Here is a 20,216-nt window from a genome sequence, read left to right as displayed (position 1 = left end):
GTTGATGTTGCATGTGCCACCGAACGCAGTTGGTATAACGCCAAAAAACAAACATTAAAATGTGTGTGTGGGGGGGATATGTTTATTACATAAAAAGATAGGAAAGTGAGTGTTCTGAGGCTGGAACACACATTATTGCCGTTTCGACGAGTGCCATATTTCTATTTAAACTTTAAAGGGGCTGTGAACTCTACCCAGCTAGCCCGCCGACTGTGTCGGATCGGAACGGCGATTTAACTTGTTGGCTGTGACAACTTTTGTATAGATGAATCTGATAGGTTCGTATCTTCACCACATACAGCACGCTGCTAGCCAACCATCATCCCCAATGGCAACGTACTCGCTCCTGATTTGTTGATAACGGGAGGCGGAGCCTATTATGTACTGTATTATGGCTACAAAATAGGCTCCGCCTCCCGTTTTCAACAAATAAGGGACGAGAACGTTGTCATTCGGGATGATGGTTGGCTAATAGCGTGCAATGTGGTGAAGTACATTTTTAAGTGTGTAAAGCAGAACGTTATGTGTACCTCCGCGTTGGCGTCTGATTGGGTGCTACAATTCTTCAGATGTACGCAACAATGGATAGAGGTATCTGGATGGCGTTGCGTCTACTCGCGCGTATCCGAAAAAAAAATAGTGCATTTTTGTATTAACTCTGCACACTCTATGAAGGAGGAATATTGAACAATAAATTGTAAATAGAATTACAAAGCGTAGAAGAACAATATTACACTTATTACACCCGTAAATAAACATATGCAGATACACTCTTAAAAATGAACTTCACCTCATAGCACGCTCCTAGCCAACCATCATCTCGAATGATATCGTTATCTGCCCTGATTTGTTGAAAACGGGAGGCGTACGCCTTTTTGTGACACTTATGCTGTTCATAATTGTCACAGAAAAGGCGTACGCCTCCAGTTTTCAACAAATCAGGGCAGATAACGATATCACTCGAGATGATGGTTGGCTAGGAGCGTGCTATGAGGTGAAGTTCATTTTTAAGAGTGTAGGAGTTCTTACCTCCTTTAAAAGGTTAGAGGGAGAGAGAGAGAGATAATTGTGCTTACATTTCGTGCATTCCTGTGCAGAGTATCGACGAGAACCTTGCCCGATTCCACGTTCCGAACCATGAGGTGCCTCTTGGTTGAATTCTCCGTCTCATGCCTGGAAAATAAGAAGAGCCAGAAAATTAGGCTTGAAGCAGAAACACAATAAATTGTCACAAGTCTCGCCTGCTATATAGGCAAGCACAGCACGTGACAGGTTGAACTGCCACGCTGAAAGAGCTTAAAGGAGCAGTGGGCGGATTGTCTTCAAACGTCCCATTGTTTTCCCATACTGTATCGAATCTAATCTCGGTATGCGCGGATTAAAATAAAGCACGTAGTAACACCAGGCTGTACCGTTTCAACAATGTGGTGGTACACTCTAGGAATACAACTTCGAGGCCAAAAATTGTAACACGAGGGAGTTTTAGGAAATCGCAAACGCCCTCCGACTCCATATCGCTCGTCAGTCAATCAGATATCAGCAACGTCTGACAGCCACTGCAAGGGAATCAGACGATTGGCTTATCATGTGTTCGGAAACGTTATCGTGAAACCTCTACGTTTTCCTAAAACTTCCTTAAATAGGTCTGTTTCACAAAAACGTTCTTCTCGTCCGTGTGACGGAGCCAAAACGGACCCATTGGAGCCTACACTCTTAAAAATGTACTTCACCGCATAGCATGCTCATAGCCAACCATAATCTCGAATGATATCGTTATCTGTCCTGATTTGTTGAAAACAGGAGGCGTACGCCTTTTTTGTGACAATTACGAACAGCATAAGTGTCACAGAAAAGGCGTACGTCTCCTGTTTTCAACGAATCAGGGCAGGTAACGATATCATTCGAGATTATGATTGGCGCAGAGCATGCTATGCGGTGAAGTTCATTTTTAAGAGTGTATACGGGGCTCGAATGCCCTTAGCTTCTATCTTTGAAGCAAACGGACGACAAACACCGTCGTGTGAAACAGGCCTTAGAGAGTTTTAGGAAAACGTAGAAGTTCAACGATAATTTTCCTAAAACATTATAAGCCAGTCGCCCGATTCCTGGTTCCTCTAAAATACCTTATTAGGAGTTAAGGGGAAACCGCGTGACACACCCTCAGATTCCATTTCCGGTATCGCTGTCAGCCAATCAGCGACTGCTACGCTGATAGCTGATTGACTGATAGCGTTACGAAAAAGGAATCGAAGTGCGCTCACGGTTTCCTAAAACTCCATATTCACTCTTTCAAAAGAAGGCTGTACCGTAACTCCTTTTTGGGGAAGTACACCCTTGCCACATACAGGGTGTCCCAGAAAACGTGTCATTGAATTATAATAAAAAAACTACACCACCTAGAATCATGTGGTCAACGGCATTTGTTCTTACTAGGTTTTTGCCACCTCCTGACGTGAATGTCGTGTAACGTAAATTTAATTATGTAAATTTTTGCCAGCTTAAGTCGGAAATTTCCCAATTTAGTCAAATTAATGTTAACTGACAGGGATATTCAGGAGCTATCCCATCGGAAAAAATAGCCGAACATCATGCTCTGCGGAAGTCGCGCAGAATAGCGCACGATGAATTTTTCAGCGCAATCTTTGCCAGTCCGACGAAAGGAGGTTGGAAACCCAGCCCTCCCCGACATCGCAGAAAGAGGTAAAACAGGAACGGCTTATCACGTCCGACTTTCGCTGGGATAATGCTTTCCCCCTCCCAATTTTAGGAACCGTTACTTTTTCGACTATCAGTCTGTGGGCTGGCTTCGGAACCTCCTTTCGTCGGACTGCGAGCGATTGCGCTCAGAAAGACATCGCGCGTTATGCGCCGGTGCTCCGAAAAGCATGATATTCGGCTATTTTTTCCGATGGGATAGCTCGTGAATATCACTGTCAATTATCATGAATTTGAGTTAATTCGGCACGCTCTTCATATTGGTGGGGTAAAAAAGTTACCTTCCCTTGGCACATTTCTGAGTTCAGTTCGCAAATATTTGCATAATTAAACTTGGGGTACATGACATTAACTTTACAAGGTGGCAAAAACCTAATAAGAACAAATGCCATTGACCGCATGATTCTAGGTGGCGTAGTTTTTTTTATTATAATTCAATGACACGTTTTCTGGGACACCCTGTATGTGGCAATGGTTACTCCCAAAAAGGAGTTAAAACACACCTTTTTTAAAAAGTGTTGTTGCGTTACGTATACGTTGCGTCCTGTTGTTGTGCCCAGACCTCAAGCTTTGTCGTTCTGGGTCATGTAACATTGCATTGCACGGAATGATTGAACATAATGCAGACGGGACGGGACGGGACGTAATAACAACAACAACAACAATAAATGAAGAAGTGATGATAAAATGGGATGTTTCCCCGTGGTAGCCACAGGACCCTACCCCACTTCACAGTGGTGACACCAGTAATAACACTACACTGCAAAGAATGATAAAATCATCATTTGAGGAGAGAGCAGGGTACGTGTTTCAGTGACATTAGCGCACATCCAAAGTACCTCAAAGAGGGAGAATGATATACTGTGAAAAGAAGTTTTACCGACAATGTTGGTAAAAAAAGGTGATTGCGATGGCAGCACCTTGTTATCACGGCTGTCGGGGTTCGATGTAGACCTTCGCACGTGATATCCGTGATTACTGAAGTCATCTTGACCAGTTTTGTGTATATAGCTGTCACGCAGGAAGTAGAAGACCTTGGTGACGTAATGTCGTTGTTAGCGCATGCTTCGTTCTTTCTGCGTCTATAAGCTTCTTACACTCTTCGGAGTCCGCTTTTTCATGGGGGGCACGTTTTCTGTGATTTCGACCTTTTTGTGATCTCATATACATATATGTAGGGCGTTTCGTTTTATCTGCAAAGCAATTTTAATAAAAATGGGAGCTGCCTTAGGACGCTTTTACTTTTGTCATCGGATTACTCGACGGGACTGTTACTACGAAACCGTATTTTTTCCTCAGTTAGGGGACTAATTCACAGAGATATTTTAATCAACTCTTTTAATTTTTGACTTTAGGGAGCACATCGCCATTGCGCACAAAAGCACAAAGCACGAAAGTAGTCACAGCGCTCGCTACGGACCAAAGTATTTGACCGCTGTCGCCTACTGTAAACCGCAAGTGGTCGGCAAAATACCGTGAGCGACGTTGACATCTCCAGCCTCACTTGACGTCACAGAAAAAACCCATACGCGATGTAGGGAACCCTTATCGCGCGATATGTCTCAGATCTTTGTTTTGTATTTCTTTTTTGCTTTATTTTCTTCCTTCATGTGTTCGGAGTCGCTCGCCGTATCACTCATTTCATTCTGCTGTGCACGGCTCTCACCCCTCCCCGGTACGATAAACGCTGATATGTAGCGGTGATGCACAAAGCTCCTTGCAAGCAAGAAATAAAACAAGGAAACAAAGATCGGGAAACATACCGCGAAAAAGGTTTGCCTGAATTGCGTCTGACGTCTTTCTGTGACGTTAAGTGATTACCGGTACAGGGCTCTAATCGTTACAATCCCCATTACAATCGCTCGTTACAATCCCCTTTTTTTTTTCAATCATCATCATCATCGACGTTAAGTGAGGGCGGATATATCGACGTCACTGTCGCTCCTTTGCCGATCGCTTGCTGTTCACAGCAGACGACGGAAGTAAAATACTTTGGTCTGTAGCGCGTGCTGTGATTATTTTTGTGCTTCATTAGTGGTTCGAGCGCATCATGTGGAGACCAGGCTTTAATATCGCAATTGCAACGCGCTCACTAGAATCAGTAATTATAAAGTTGATTAAAATATATCGGTTAATTAGTCGTTTCATTGAGAAAAAAATACGGTTTCCTAGTAGCAGCCCCGTCGACTAATCCAATGGCAAAAGTAAAAGCGTCCTAAGGCAACTCCCCTTTTTTAATGAAAATTTGTTGCAGCTAAAAAGAAACACCCTGTATATGATGAGGGAAGGGAGTTGCCTCAGGACAGAAGCCGCCGATATTTCGAACAGAGACTGTTCTTCTTCTGGGCACCGTCCTCATCATTGGCATGGTATTTAAGGGTTTAGATCCACACGTGACAGACGTGATAGGGAGTCTTATCTCATATACAAGTTCAACGCTCTTCACCCGTCCGGTATCAACAAATCACAAGGCACCCTAGAAACACTTCACAAATAAAATATGCTTTTCCCTTCTACCTCCATTATCATCTGTTATGTTCTGCATGGCCACTGCTTTCTACTTTCTTTATTGCATGCCACAACTTTGCATTACAAATATTTTTAAAAAAAACTTTGCTGGTTCTGGAATTTTCCCCACGTAACCACTAACCTCCTTATCTTTCGCTATGCTTGCCAATTCTTGCCTGTTGTCCCGTTTCGCCCACGTGTTCGTGAACCTTCCATTTTTCTGTAACCGGTCTGTAGCCTAGATCACTACGTTCACATAATCCCCTCCACACTCTAACAGAGCAGCCATTCACTCCGGCCGTAAAAGCCCGTACGGAACCTTTCTTCCCTCCGGGCTGTTGACCCACAATTCGCATGAACCTTTAAACACGTCACACCTAGCCCTTTAAATACCATGCCAATGATGACGACGGTGCCCAGAAGAAGAACAGTCTCTGTTCGAAATATCGGCGGCTTCTGTCCTGAGGCAACTTCCTTCCTACATTCTACCGGTTCGCTGGATTTCTACCCATCTACCTGTATATGATGAGGATGACAGTGTCTCAGAATTCACACTTCGGCACACTATTTCGTGTATAACTTTAACATGCGAAATTTTCGTTCGTTATATAGTACACGTACGGTTAGAGCTCGTCAACGTGAATCATTTGACACCTCATTTGTTTCGCTGCGACACACAGTACGTGCGCCATTGTTGGGCGACTGACGACATGCGCGGTCTCAATTTCCTGCCCTCATCACATCCCCCTCCCCCGCATCATAGCCGCAGAATTACACAGCATTATCGCACGAAACTTTTCATCTGTTATCTATACAGAGCCACCTCACTCGTCGCGATGCGCCTGAATAGTTTCGAAATGATGAGCGTTTTCAATTATTTCCAATTTGATGATACGGACACGCCGGTCGTGACATCTTCGCAGTTCTACGCCCAAAGTTAAGACACGCTGTTCCGCATTCGTGGGTTGTTAGCTGTTACCAAGTGAACCAGCTGCTACAAAAATTACCGCATTTTAAGGTGTATAACGCGCACCCCCAAAAACGGGCCGAATTTTAAAAAAATTCCGATGTATAACGCGCACCGGTGCAACATTGCGATGCGCGTTATACATCGAACTTTTTTCCAATTCGGCCCGTTTTTAGGGGTGCGCGTTATACACCGAAAAATGCGGTAATACCCCATGTCACACGGGCTAATTTAGTGTCATTTTCGTGACTTGCACTCCAACGAAGCCAATGTCACTTTCACTACGTGCTTGCTACACGGCTTAAGTAAGTGTCACTTAAGCGGTGCTGGTAATTACGATAGATAAGAATAAACAACAACAAGAAACATGGCCAAACAAAAGATGGCGCAACAAAAATGGCCGCCGCCGGACCGGCGAGACCACGAAGTTCTCACAGGCTGTTATCGATAGTAATTACATGTTTGTTTTTTCTTTGTTTTTTTTTCGGCACAATGTCACACTGTACTAAAATAAAATAAACACCCTGTTGAAAATGCTTGTTTGAAAATATTGTGGTGTCGGGGCCCTTCGCTTTTTCCCACTATTCTTACCCGTACCATCCCACGCCTGCCGTCGAGGCTACACACTAGGTCAGCCGAAGACAAGTGAAGTGAGCTTGGGGAACCTACTAAATCGTTAGTGCGCTTTTTGCCGAGTGTCACTAAAAGATGTCGTGGGACGGCACACGAATGACACTAAATGTAAGTGTCACTCCTTGAAAGCGACTCTAAATTATAGTCCGTCTGACAGGGGTATAACACAGGGGCGTCCAGTCGGTGCGACACAACCAAATGCCCCTGCATTGACGTATCAATCAACCAATCAATCAGTCAAGTCTTTATTTTTATCTAAGGTGCCTATTAACAGCATGTAGCCTGGCAAATATTGTAATAGTGACATGATTGTGAACGGTTAAAGGCAAAAGGCTTACAACGTCTCCTATTTTGATCAGTTACGAGTGAGAACCAGGGCCGGCGGGAGGAGGGGTCAGCTAGGGAAGGAGTCCCGGGGCCAGCCCGACCCAAGGCAGGACGGTTGCTAACACCCGGGACAAAGCCGATACATGCAGTTGATACATACCCTGACACTGTGACGAGAAATACTTAAACTCTGCTATGGAGACGTGAGGAAGGGCGCCCGGGCAGGACTCGATCCCGGGGCCCGCAATTTCTCTCTCCGGCCCTGGAACGTTATGCATAACGTTCCAGGGCCGGCGAGAGAAATTAAGAGGCCGAATCATGATTCGGAATGGTAGTCTTGGGGTGGGGGGGGGGGGAGGGGGAGGGGGGGTATCTATTTATTTTGACAGCAAAAGTCAGCCAGAAAGGACGGCTTGCTATTCCTTGTTAAATAATTCCTTAGTGGGTATTCCTGGGGTGGTCGACTAGCTACTACTGTCGACCTTCACCATTTCGTCATCCTACATCATACCCATTTATCTCATCCTCGCTATACAGTCATGACGCTGCCCACGCGAGTGAGACCAACAACGCAAGCTAGAACCCTCACCGCTACCACCGCCACCACAGCTTTTTTGAAGAAAGGTGGGGCCAACTTCGGCAGGCGAACGCATCACCATCACCACCGCTACCACCACTGCTTTTTCGAATGCTTCGATAAATCTACCGAGCTGAAAATAGTGCGTTTTAGTGCACCGTACGCTATAGCCTTTGCGTACGTAACGGATAACGGCGGTAGTTCTGCGCACGCGCAAAACATAAAGAGAGCCTCGCGCATTGCGCAGAACAACCACGTTATCCCTTACGCACGCAAAGGCGATAGGGTACAGCGACCTAAAACTCTATAGTAACACTTCGCCGAGACTTGGGACATAAGCACAACGTTCATCCGCGGACGAGAGTTACTCAGCGGAATATATATATTCTTACGTCAAGAAGAAAACGGACAACGCGACAGCCCTTGACTCGGCATCCGTCCACGTCTTAGAGATAATCCAAGAGTGACATCTCTATAGCGTCGTAGTGGATTGAGGGCAATTAAACACTTTGTTCAGCTTCCATCATTCGAACTAAATCTCTATCGCTCGAAATCTGACTTGGGAGAACACTCAAGGACTATATAGCGACACTGATGAGATTCTGGGGAACATCGTAATGATAAAAGGGAGCTGCATAAAAGAGGGGTTGCAGTCGGATGGCTGGAAGAGCCAGTGACAGAGCGATAATCCCATAGTAGACAGTTGGAGTACGTGACGCCTCCCCCCCCCCCTCACCCATCTCCCCATGGCTCATGCCAATTGCTGCCTGTATACGGTGCACAGCGGTGAAGGCCAGAGGATTACAAGCCTCCGTCCGTTGAAACTCTATTGTAATTGGGACACGCCGCTCAGATACCTGAGCGTGATAGACTCAGTGGAATCGTGGAATCCCCCGTTTTATTTGCATCTCTACTAACAAGTGCCCCTATAACTGTCGTCGATGTAGGTTGGGGAAAGAAGGAATAGAACAAACAGACATGGAAATATCGTGGCAGTACACTTTCAAATATATGTGTACTTAGGCCCGATGAAGGCCTCAGGCACCTGATGAAGTGCAGGCTCTGCACGAAAGCCTCGTTCATATTAATCGTAATAAAGTGTTCCTACCCGTTTTACCTTCCCTCAGTGTAATCACAGTTAATTGGACTTTGGTGTTGCTTTTTACTTTGTATTGTATTGTTATAGACGCCAGATTCCTATAGGCCCGTTTGATCTTCAGTTTCCTAGCAGATGCCAGAAGCAAGCAAAATCATTCCAAGTCTGACCCCCATACGCTCTTGAAACCGAACCTCGCTGCCATGATCACTCCTGATTTGTGTAAAGTGCGGGGAGCACGCCTTTTTGTGACAATTAACGCAATTTCACAGCTGTCACAAAAAGGCGTACTCCTCCCGTTTTTAAAAAAAAATTAGAGGAGAGAACGATGACATTTGGGAAGATGGATGACTAGAAGCGTGTTATGCGGTGAAGTTCTGCTTTACGCGTGTGTACACACAAACGAGCGCTCGCGCTCGCACCTAGACTCTTAAAAATGAACTTCACCGTATAGCACGTTCCTAGTCAACCATCATCACGAACGACATCGTTCTTTCCCCTGATTTGTTGAAAACGGGAGGCGTACGCCCTTTTTGTGACACTTATGCAGTTCATAATTGGCAGAAAAATGGCGTACGCCTACCGTTTCCAGCAAATCAGGGGAGAGAACGATGTCATTCGAGATTATGCTTGGCTTGGAGCGTGTTATGCGGTGAAGTTCTGTTTTAAGGGCGTATACGTATACATGGAATGCTCATGTGATGGATCATTCATAGCCAACAATGTCATTAACACGCGTGTAATTCTTAAATTCTAGTGGTCATCACCCCGAATGACAACATTCTCGCCCAAGATTTGTTGAAAACGGGAGGAGGAGACTAGTTTGTCCCCATTATGCACGGCACAAAATAGGCTCCTCCTCCCGTTTTCAACAAATCAGGGGCGAGAACGTTGTCATTCGGGATGGTGGTTGGCTAGGAGCGTGCTATGTGGTGAAGTTCATTTTTAAGAGTGTGGCTATGGTTGCACACGGCGTGCTATGTGGTTGAAGTTGTGCTTTGGGAGCATGGGTAGTGCTTTATAAGTGGTATCACTTAAGCACTGTATGGCTCATTACACAATATATTATGTAGCGGAAACTCATTCACTGTTCATCCGTTGCTTCCCCCTCCCCCCAAGTATATCTTCGGTGTCCTTTTTCCGTGGTTTCCCTTTCTACACGGCTTGACGGTTTAACCCTCAGTTGTTCGAGCGCCCCGTCGGAACTCTGGTACACAATCACTATGAACGCACGAGGGGTTTGTCGCTGCCAGGAGCATTCCTTTCAGGATCTTTTATTTACTCGGTAAGAAGATTAAAACACGGAGTACGCTGTCGAGTAAGGATTTGCGGACGCGATTTGAATACGAGAACTTAGAAGTTCCTTATCCGATGCCCCCCGTGTTCAACGGCTGGTAATGAGTTGCAGACGCCTATTTCGCATTCGGCTTATAGTTATACAGGGTGTTTCAGTTCAATCTCCGTGCTAAATAATCCGCGAGTAGGCGCACCAATCGAATAACTTTCTTTGTTGCAAGTATCTCTCCGATACTACCTACAGGGTTGCGCACCGTTTGAATGAGTGGGAGGCGCTCATTATTTAAATAAGAATGCAAACGAGTTTCGAGTAAAAAAAACATAGCTTAAAAGCTTCTCCGTCGGCATTAAAGCGGGCACTGCCCCTTTGGGACCTTCAGTGGACAACGTTTAGAGAAAAATCTGCCACGGAAGCCGGTCATTTGTTGCAGTAATTAGTTGGTTTCGGTTTACACATTTTTTGTCCCGGCACACTCTTAAAAATGAACTTCACCTCATAGCACGCTCCTAACCAACCATCATCTCGAATGATATCGTTATCTGCCCTGATTTGTTGAAAACGGGAGGCGTACGCCTTTTTGTGACACTTATGCTGTTCATAATTGTCACAGAAAAGGCGTACGCCTCCCGTTTTCAACAAATCAGGGCAGATAACGATATCATTCGAGATGATGGTTGGCTAGGAGCGTGCTATGAGGTGAAGTTCATTTTTAAGAGTGCAGGTCGCTGTGAAGCGCAAAAGGACGAATTCATTGGTGTAAGGACGTAATTCATTGGTGGATAAGGGAATGAAAATGTGTTCTTTTGCGCTTCACAGCGACCAGCTGCGACAAAAATATATAAACCGAAATCAATTAATTACTGCTACAAGCGGCCCGCATCGGTGGCAGATTTTTCTCTGACAGGTGTTCACAAATGATCCTAGAATGGGTGGTGCCCATTTTAATGCCGACGGCTCCCTGCTTTATAAGTTCCGTTTTTTCACGAAACACGTTTTAATTGCTGTTTAAATAATGAGCGCCTCCCACTCATTCACACGGTGCGCAGCTTGTAGACGTTATCTGACAGATACTTTTAAAAAAGAAAGTCTTCGATTGGCGCACCGGTTCAAAATTATTTAACCCGGGGATATAACAGAAACACCCTGAATAGAACATGCTAACAGATTAACAGAATTGCACCCCTATACCAGCAAACATTGAAAAACGCCCTCGATGAGCTAGACAATCGACCCTTCAGCGTTGACAACACATTGCCCAAGCAGCACAATATTAGAGTCACTAAATAAGTTTCGCTTCAGAGTATCGACACTGAGTTCCAAGAGCGAGCACGCGCCATCTTGTTTCCGCGCCGCGGTAGCCACGCGCATGCGCACTTCAAGCGCATTTTTGCGGACGATGCCATCTATATCGTGCGAAGGTGAAACGTTCCTTTCTCTTGCAAGCGGCTCATCAAGGCTGACGACCTTGAGCTCACCTTAACATCCTCGGGACGCTCTGCTGGACAATACATGGATCGCAACAACAATCATACACGCTTCTCTATCCCACAGCGAGCATTATGTTAGCTGTCTTTGATCCTCGAATGGGGATGCTATCGGTGTGGTGGTGCGGAAACACGATGGCGCTCCTGCTCTCCATTGTCGATACTCTAACGCGAAGTTTATTTTAGTGACTCTAGGGGCACAGAGTATCGCATCCCTTTTCCGCCTCGGCCGCCGTTCGCTGTCCGCGATTGGGCCAAACGTGTCACGTGGTTTCTCCCTCCAAGAACTCGCCGTCCATGTTGAGTCACCTCCATGCAAAGCCAGTTTCCTGGGTTGCGAGCTGGCTCGACTGCGCGTTGTTCGCCACCGGAGAAGGGGGAGGGGCGTCCCATTGCTAGGTGACGCCGCCGCGCGCCTGACACAAGATGGCAGGCTCGCTCACCGCCGCGACTCAGTGTCGCCACTCTGCTCCTTATTTAGTGACTCTAAGCCACACTTGCTTCACGGCGCTAACACGGAAATTAGAAAAAGAAAAAAAAAAAGATATCGCCGATATCATTGTCCTCTAAAGAGCATTGTCTCTATATAGTGCTGCTTACCATCCGATTCAGAAGTCACCAAATAATGGGGCTCTCTAGCAATCGCTTACGCTCGTATGCCCCTTCCCGTTGGCCTTGGTGGCGCCGAGGAACATTGCGTCCACTTGGCTAACAGATGGCGCTTTATGCCGGCTATTCATTTGCAGTATACGCGTCCCTGCGAATATGATGCGCAGACTCGCTGAGCCAGGAAACACACGACGTAACGGAAGTTCGTCCAGACTGGTTTTGTGGTTGAGATGCGCAGGGGGGGGGGGGGGGAGGATATGTTTATTAGACGAAAAGGAAAAAAAAAACGGGGAAAGGTCAGCCAAACGGGACGTCGGCTTGCTATTCCAGAAATAAGAAATAATAATAAATAAGTAAAAAGAAAAGATAAGAATCAGAGAAAGAAAGAAACAGGAAGGAATAAGAAATAAATAAATGAAGAAAATTAAGAAATAAGAAATAAGAAATAAAGAAAAAGAAAAAGGGATTTGGTTTTTGCTCGCGGCGATAAGTACAGTTCACTGAACAGCAGCTACGCTGTGACAACATTTGTCCGTCGCGCGGAACACGAGTAAATCAATGACCTAACCTAACCCAACCTAACCTAACCTAACCTAACCTAAACCTCCGTGCAAGACCATAGCCGCACGTGGTGGCAGAATGAGCGTGATGGGGTATATAGGGATGTCAAAAATAGAGTTCATGCTTTTCTGCGAAGCACGCTCGTATTTCACGAGGTCGGCACTGTACTTTCACTTCTACCGTGGTAAGGCTGGCTCCTGTGCGACAAAGACAGACGCGGCCAGTGGGCCACTCTGGCAACGACGAGAAAAGTACCCAGTCGATTTTTGGTACAAGGGGCACGCCGTTGTAGAATAGCACAGCAGTTTATTTATTTATTTGTTGATACCCTCAAGGCAAAGTACTATACAGAAGGGAGTGGTGGTTGGTTAGGATGCGATGGAGCATTTCAGCATTTGTGCAGAACAATGACGATGGAAGGTTAACGCGCACACGTCTTATATAACGGTGTGTTTATTAATATTTTTTTTTACCTACACCTGTTATTTTAAGTAGTCTCATATATTTTCATTATTGTATTTTTTTATGCACGAAACCCATTTAGAGCTTATGTGTACACAGTGCTTACAGTGCACACCGTTGTACCCTTGTGTCGTCCCTGTCCCGCCTGGATAATCGGCCATACTCCACCGAAAAGGTTCTTGGGTGCTGGCCAGCAAATCAGCTCATACCTGCCATGCGCGCCCTTGTGCAATTTCTCGTCTCGACGGACCTCTCTGACAGATTGTGACGCTCTTTGTTTTTGTGCATTGAGATTTCGCTTTTGGTGCCAAGCTAGGTGGTGATGTTCTCATTTATTCTGTTTCCATTCCGTTGCAAAGCGTCGAGTTTTGTGTAATTTCCCTTTCTTTTCTTAATAACGCGTCCTGGAGTAGCCAGTCCCGAGTGGCTCGAGACTAACATCTCCACTTTTTTTCTTTTAAAAATCAATTAATCAGCTTATGTGTTGTTGATGATGCAGCCTGCGGATTCTTCTACTTCTTTATTTTTTTAATTCTTTGTTTGGTACACATTTTATTCTTAGTTACACTATTTGTGCAGTTTAAAAATACATTTGCTGGAACAACATTTTACGCCATAACGTCAAGCGCTACATTGTGTCAAGCAAACCCTAAGAAATCCCTGGAAACTATTTCTTTCGCTTTGTTGGTCCGGCGTGAGCTACTTACCATAAAGTAACAGCACACGGACTGGAAAATGCTGCGAAGGTTAAGTTTGGAAATCTGTTGTGCTCTGTGAAGTGATTCGAACATAAAAAAAATATAAAAATCAAAATCTGATTTCTCTAAGCGAACGTACGTCAGCGCGCACTTACGCCCACGACTGCGACACTATTTCTAATGTTGCGGGGCACTCAGAGAACTAAACTTCCTACCACATTTTAAGGTAAAAGCGAAATCGCATTGCACGCAAACGCAAGAACCGTCGTGCTTCATTTCCTTCAGCGCTGTGGACTGCCGTCAATTCCTTTGGTATATTTGCTTTGCTTTCCCGTCGCTACTGTTGTTATCTCTTAGTGAGCACTTGTACCAGGGGAAAATAAAATACGAGCTCTGGAACGCGTTACAGTATTGCAGGACACACGTTCTATAGTATATCACTGTCTGTACGTTCAATGCAGCTCGACACCGGCCTCACCATCAGAGCAGCAGACTATCTATTAGGATCCATCACTTGAAAACCCGAGACGAGGTAGGACGATAACAGACAAACACAACAGACCATGTTTGTGTTTGTCTGTTATCGTCCCTACCTCGTCTCGGGTTTTCAAATCATGGATCGTCACCACCAGCTCACTTGCTACCTAACTTTCCTTTCGTTATCTATTAGGGTTCATTATGAGAGTAGTATAGAATTCTTCGGGTTACGAATTCAAATTCTTTTTCTATTGCCATCGAAACGAATGAAACCCAGAACAGCCTCCTTTCCTAAAGGCCCCTACACCTCTCGTCTCTCTTTCCCGACGAAAATACACGTCATTTTGCGGCAGGAGCAATATTGTCACGATTTCCTCAATACGCATATACATATAGAGTGTCCGAGAAAACGTGTCATTGAATTACAATAAAAAAAAAAAAACTTACACACCTAGAATCATGCGATCGACAGCATTTGCTTTTACTAGGTTTTTGCCACCTCCTGATGTACATCGCATGCAACGTAAGTTTAATTATGTAAATTTTTGCGAACTGAACTCGGAAATTTGCCAAGTAAAGGTCACTTTTTAACACCACCAGCGTGCAGAGCGCCTGCACTACAGGCGCCTGCAGCTTCATGTCAGTTGGTTTAGATTCTGTATCAGAGACGCAACGAAGGTGTTAAAAGCGGCAGTGTATGCCGCTATCTTTTAGGAAGGCGCAGTGTGTCTTCAGAGCTTTAACTTTTTGGTCCTGTGTAAGCCATCTCCACATCACTTTACAACAGGAGAAAGGCCTTTGGTCGCGGGCTTGGAGGGATTGCTTCAGTCTTGCTCTTGCTGGCTCGTACTCTGGGCACTGCATTACAACGTGAAGCGTCTCCATCTGGCACCTTACATCTGCTGCAGAGGGTCGAGGCCACAAAGCCTAATCTGGTGGTGGTGGTGGTGGTGGTGATAGGGCTTGCCGTTGTCGGCCTCACGTATGTGGGCAACGTCACGACTCACGACTCACGACTCACGCCCTGGGGGAATGTGCGTCCTGGGCCGACTTCTAAGGGAACTGTGCCGACATATGTCTGAAAGCGTCTGAGGAAAACCCAGGAAAAACCGACAGCCGGCAGCCGGGATTCGAACCCGGGTACCTAATCTGTGCTTCGTCGTCGCGGTGTATAAAGCACCCAGACGGATCCCATGAACAGCTGTCTCGAGGCTTCGGCCGATGTAGTGTGGGATGACTGTTTGTAAGTCGGTGTCTATGTGGGTCATATAATCGGACTCTCGCTGGACTTGCTTCCGTGCACTGTTTGATCTTTCGCTTGTGGATTTTCTGATTGATCTCTTGATTGATTGATTTTTAAAAGAAAAAAATGGAGATGTTAGTCTCGAGCCACTCGGGACTGGCTCTTCTAGAGATTTATTCATCTTTAGCGCGATGGTGCGGACAGGTGAGACTTGCGAAGGGTTCTTTTTGAGGCTCTTCACTATTCTCCACAGCTTGTCTGGGTTGGTTGACGGTGACAGGGAGCTGCAAGTTTCCTCCCAAACGTGAGCAGCCAATATCTGAAGGTGTCCTTTTATCTTTTGCTTTCTGGACCTGGCTTGAAGGAGATGCGTGACGTCCCCGGATCGTCGGTTGCGGCGCCCATCACGGCGTCGGGTTGCTCGCAAATGTTCAAATTCCACATCAATTTTGGTGTAGGCAATGGGTATCCTGATGAGCTGGCTTGATGACTTGAGGTTCTGGTTTATTGTCTGCACGAATTCGTCTGGGATGACCTTTTCGCTGAGTGATGCGGTGTTTCGATGTGGGAATACTTGCCAGTTATATACAGTGGGCATTCTTTTTGGAGATGTTTGCTTGTATCCTGTGTGGGAAATGAAGATTGGCAGGTGATCACTTCCTCTCGTATCTGCATCTACGGTCCAGTTGAGCAGTTTGCGCAATGTCTGAGGTGCATACTGTAACATCTATGCGAGAGCTGTATAATGCACCTTTGGGATAGGCTGGCGATCCATCATTAAGGACACAAAGGTCATATCTGCTGATGGCTCTTTCTAAAAGCCGTCCTCTAGTGTTCATTTTGTGACTTCCCCACAATGGAGAATGGGCATTGAGGTCTCCGCACACTATCACAGGCTTGGAAACATGGAGGAAGGAAACACAAGGAGCGGCTCTTCCCTCCAGACTAGCGTAGCCACCCTCTAGCGGTCGCTCGGGTCAAAATCGCCATTGCTTCCTGCCCACCACGTGATCCCCTCTAAAGTTTCGGTTTGCAAGGCTTTGTTTCTCGCGCTGCTGTCCGTATGATTTTGCTTCTTGGAAGTAATTTATTGTGAAAATGTGAGCACCGTCGTAGAAACGACGTATGGTAATGTGTTCTTGTCCCGGCTGCGGCTCTCGTTGAACTGAAATCAGCTCTGTCACGGGAACGCGTTTTGTTCGTAAGTACACGGTAACTTGCTTGAGTCGAACGTGTGTCTTCGAGTCATCTTGAATTGTTCATATGGGACCTCAAACTCTGCCGCAGATTCATTTCATATCTTCAGTTGTTGTACAAATCTGATTAATGGAACGGCATTCTTAACCACTTAGTCAAGAAAAGTACATACGTTGGAAGTAACCGTTGCCACACGTGATGTTTCCGGTCCCGCGTACTCCTTTTGCGTTCTGCACACTGTGACTGATCTTCTAATAGAACAGTAAACATTCGTAACACACAGAAATAAAGTGCAAGCACGCGTTCAACATAATACTGCCATCTGAACTGCAACACAACTACAGCTCGCGTCGTCTGCTTTGCAGGAGCCATGCTGTCTGGAGGGTCACGTGAGCGGTCTCGTGGTAGACAGGAGCATCCAAGAATGCAATGCGAGGCCGGCTACGCTCGTCCCGATAGAAAACTGTCGGAGGGACCGCTCCTTGTGTTTCCTTCCTCCATGCTTGGAAACATTCCTTATCATGTATTGAATGGCCAGCTGCGTCGCTAGCAGATGCGCGAGGCGCTATATATAAGCACTGACTACCGTAATGGAGGTTTCATGGACCCTAACCTTGAGTGCGATGTATTCAATGGGGCTGGTCGATATATACTGGAGAGAAGAGGTCATGTCTTTACGGACGGCTAAGGGTACCGATGTGGGCAAGGATTGCGTCTCCTGCCATCGTACAGTCTAAGCAAACTGTATACAGACAAACTCCTTTACAACGAAACTCAGGGGACAGCAAAAAAAAATTTGCAGTAAAGGTATTTTCGTTAAAAAGGATGTCCATTATTGGACCTATAGGGCTCCAGCGGGACCGCAAAAAAAATTGCTGTAATGGTATTTTCGTTAAAAAGGTGTTCGCTATGAAGGAGTTTGACAGTAGTACGGTGCTGGTATGGCGACGTTTGAGTCTTAAACACACGTACAGCTCGAAGCAAAGTTAACTGGAACGCTGCGTCGACCAGCGGAGCAAGGGGGGAGCCACCCTGGCGGCGTCTAGTAGAAATAAAGGGCGAGGAGGTTTTGACATTTCCATTCTAGTCAGAGGGGTGTTCGCTGTGGCGTGCCGAAGAGTGCGCAATCAGGCTGGCGTTATCAACGCTGCGCTCGTTTGAGGGAACGCGAGGGATTGCGAATGCGAAGGGATACGAACTGAGGGATTGCGAATAATCGATGATATCCCGATGGCGCGCGACAGGTTAGCATGTGCGAACCAGTCGTCTCTCACCTCTCCCAAACTTCCAAAATTAAAATTAAGGTGAAGTGATCCAGATGAGGAAAATTTTCAGAAAAAGGATTGATGTGTGGCAAAAAAAGAAAAAAAAAAGAAATCAAATCAAAGAAATCAAGCGATTTACGAATGGTGGGAGAGGCAAATTTGGGGAACATGCAGTCGAGGTAGGGGGGCGAACCTCTGCTGACGAAAATTGAAGTGAGGACAAAGGTCATGGTGAACTTGTCTAGCTCTGATCATCATTCACTACACCAATAATAGAAAACCTTCACGGTGACGCCCTGCACTGCGTGCCAGCATGCACACAAAAAATTTTTGTGTGTACTAATTGGGTGTTCTTCCGAGAAACTCCCGAGAAACGCGATATGCTGCACCATGAAAGCATTGTTTTGTTATTATTTAAAAACTCATTACGATGGTTTCGCGATTACCATCGTTAGTTATTTCAAGCCTCTTCGCATCCTCTATTCTGAGCACAGTAAATTTTCCGGAAGAGACAAGTTGTTATTCATTTCATTCGATCACACAATGAGCGTTTCGGATGACGCGTGCCCATGCGCCAACCTGTTTCCAGTCACGTGCCATGACATCGATTCTCCGCATTATCTGAGACACGATCGCCAAAACACAAACAGGCGCAGGGTTGATAACGCCAGCTTGATTGGGCACTGTGCTGCACACCACAGCGAACACCCCTCCGACTGGAATGGAAATGTCGAAACGCCCTCTCCCTTTATTTCTCCTAAAGGCCGCCAGGGTGGCTCCCCTCTTGCTCCGCCGGTCGAAGCGGCGTTCCAGTTAACTCTGCTTCGAGCTGTACATGAAGGCTATTATAAGCTGTCTCAACGAACCAACTGTAACTAATAATATTTATTTTTAAATCTGTGTTAGCGCCGCGAAGCAACAGTGGCTATGAGCGGCGTACAGTCGTGGACAGATGGAGAGAGGACAGAAGGCAGGATTGGGAGAGAGGGGAGGAGGGTTGGTATGAATCCTGGGCCGACTTCACTGTATGGGAACTGTGCCGACATTTGTCCGAAGAGTATGTCGAAAAACCCAGGGAAAACCTCAGGCGGCAGCCGGAATTGGAACCCGGGTCACTTCCCAGTTTCGCTACTGCGCCACGCGAGCCGGTAAAATAGTAATTGGGAGGTAAAATAATAATTTTAATATAAATAATAAAATAATAATAATTAAGGTGAGTCAGCCTGTATACTTGTGTAGCGACATGCTGCCTATATCTGTGTGGCGACGTCACGCACGTGCCTGTGGACGATTTTTGACAACGTGCGACTTTTCATTGACGGTGCCATTGAGTTACTTTTTGTGTATCAAACCACGAATCAGAAGATAATTCGCCACATCGAAACAAACTGTACCGAGGATAACTAACCGCAGCGCCGTAATAGTTCCGTACTAGTTCAGAACTATTTGCTATCGTTTATTACGATACAAGTGAACGGTGGCTCAATAAAGCGCGCGCATGCGTCACGAGGTGCTGAACTGAAGTGGAAGAACCCTGAAAACGCTGATCAGTGGCTCGATGTAAGCTTCACCTATACTTTAAGGGACGCCACAAGGATTCTAAACGGATAATTTAAGGGCGCGATGCTAAGTTCGATGCAAGTCAAGTCGTCCGCAAGCAATTAGGCGTCGAGAGAAACATTGTTCTCAATTAAATTCACTCCAACTCGAATTTGTAGCAGATGTAACGTGTTGCGATGCCACCCGACTGCCTCTAAAGTGTCTTTGGTCGTTAGTTCGCGTCACCATTTAGCTTCCATGAGGCACTAATGATTCATTTGCCGGAGGCAACGGTGTAAGGCGTCGTTAGGATCGTAAACTATTCGTGTAAAGTATTTAAGAATTGACATTATCGCTATATAGACACTAGAAAGCTCCCGGGAAGTTTTGAAAGTTTTCGAGTCTTTCGTTCTTCGTATACCATGTATTCACACGAGGGCCATTTCCCAGAATACTCCAGCGGACGCTGCGACAAACGTTATCGCTTTCTGCTGTCACGTGAACGCAACCGCTCAACGTCGTGTCTTCACGTGCACTGCTAACCGTGGGGAATATCCTGCG

At 45.9% G+C, this 20,216-nt stretch overlaps 1 protein-coding gene across 3 annotated transcripts in view; it reads right to left on the bottom strand.

The window, feature by feature from the left end:
- Positions 1-20,216, bottom strand: part of LOC135370367 (nitric oxide synthase-like protein) — a 346,321-nt gene that overhangs the window by 86,720 nt on the left and 239,385 nt on the right. For all 3 annotated transcript variants that reach the window (XM_064604101.1, XM_064604102.1, XM_064604103.1), the window contains exon 2: positions 1,077-1,173. In XM_064604101.1, the coding sequence (XP_064460171.1) occupies positions 1,077-1,173 (97 nt within the window). The remainder of the gene's footprint in view (positions 1-1,076; positions 1,174-20,216) is intronic.

The sequence above is a fragment of the Ornithodoros turicata genome, chromosome 10 (genome assembly GCF_037126465.1).
Source record: "Ornithodoros turicata isolate Travis chromosome 10, ASM3712646v1, whole genome shotgun sequence".
Lineage (NCBI taxonomy): Eukaryota > Metazoa > Arthropoda > Arachnida > Ixodida > Argasidae > Ornithodoros > Ornithodoros turicata.
This window is presented reverse-complemented; position numbering and strand designations above follow the sequence as displayed.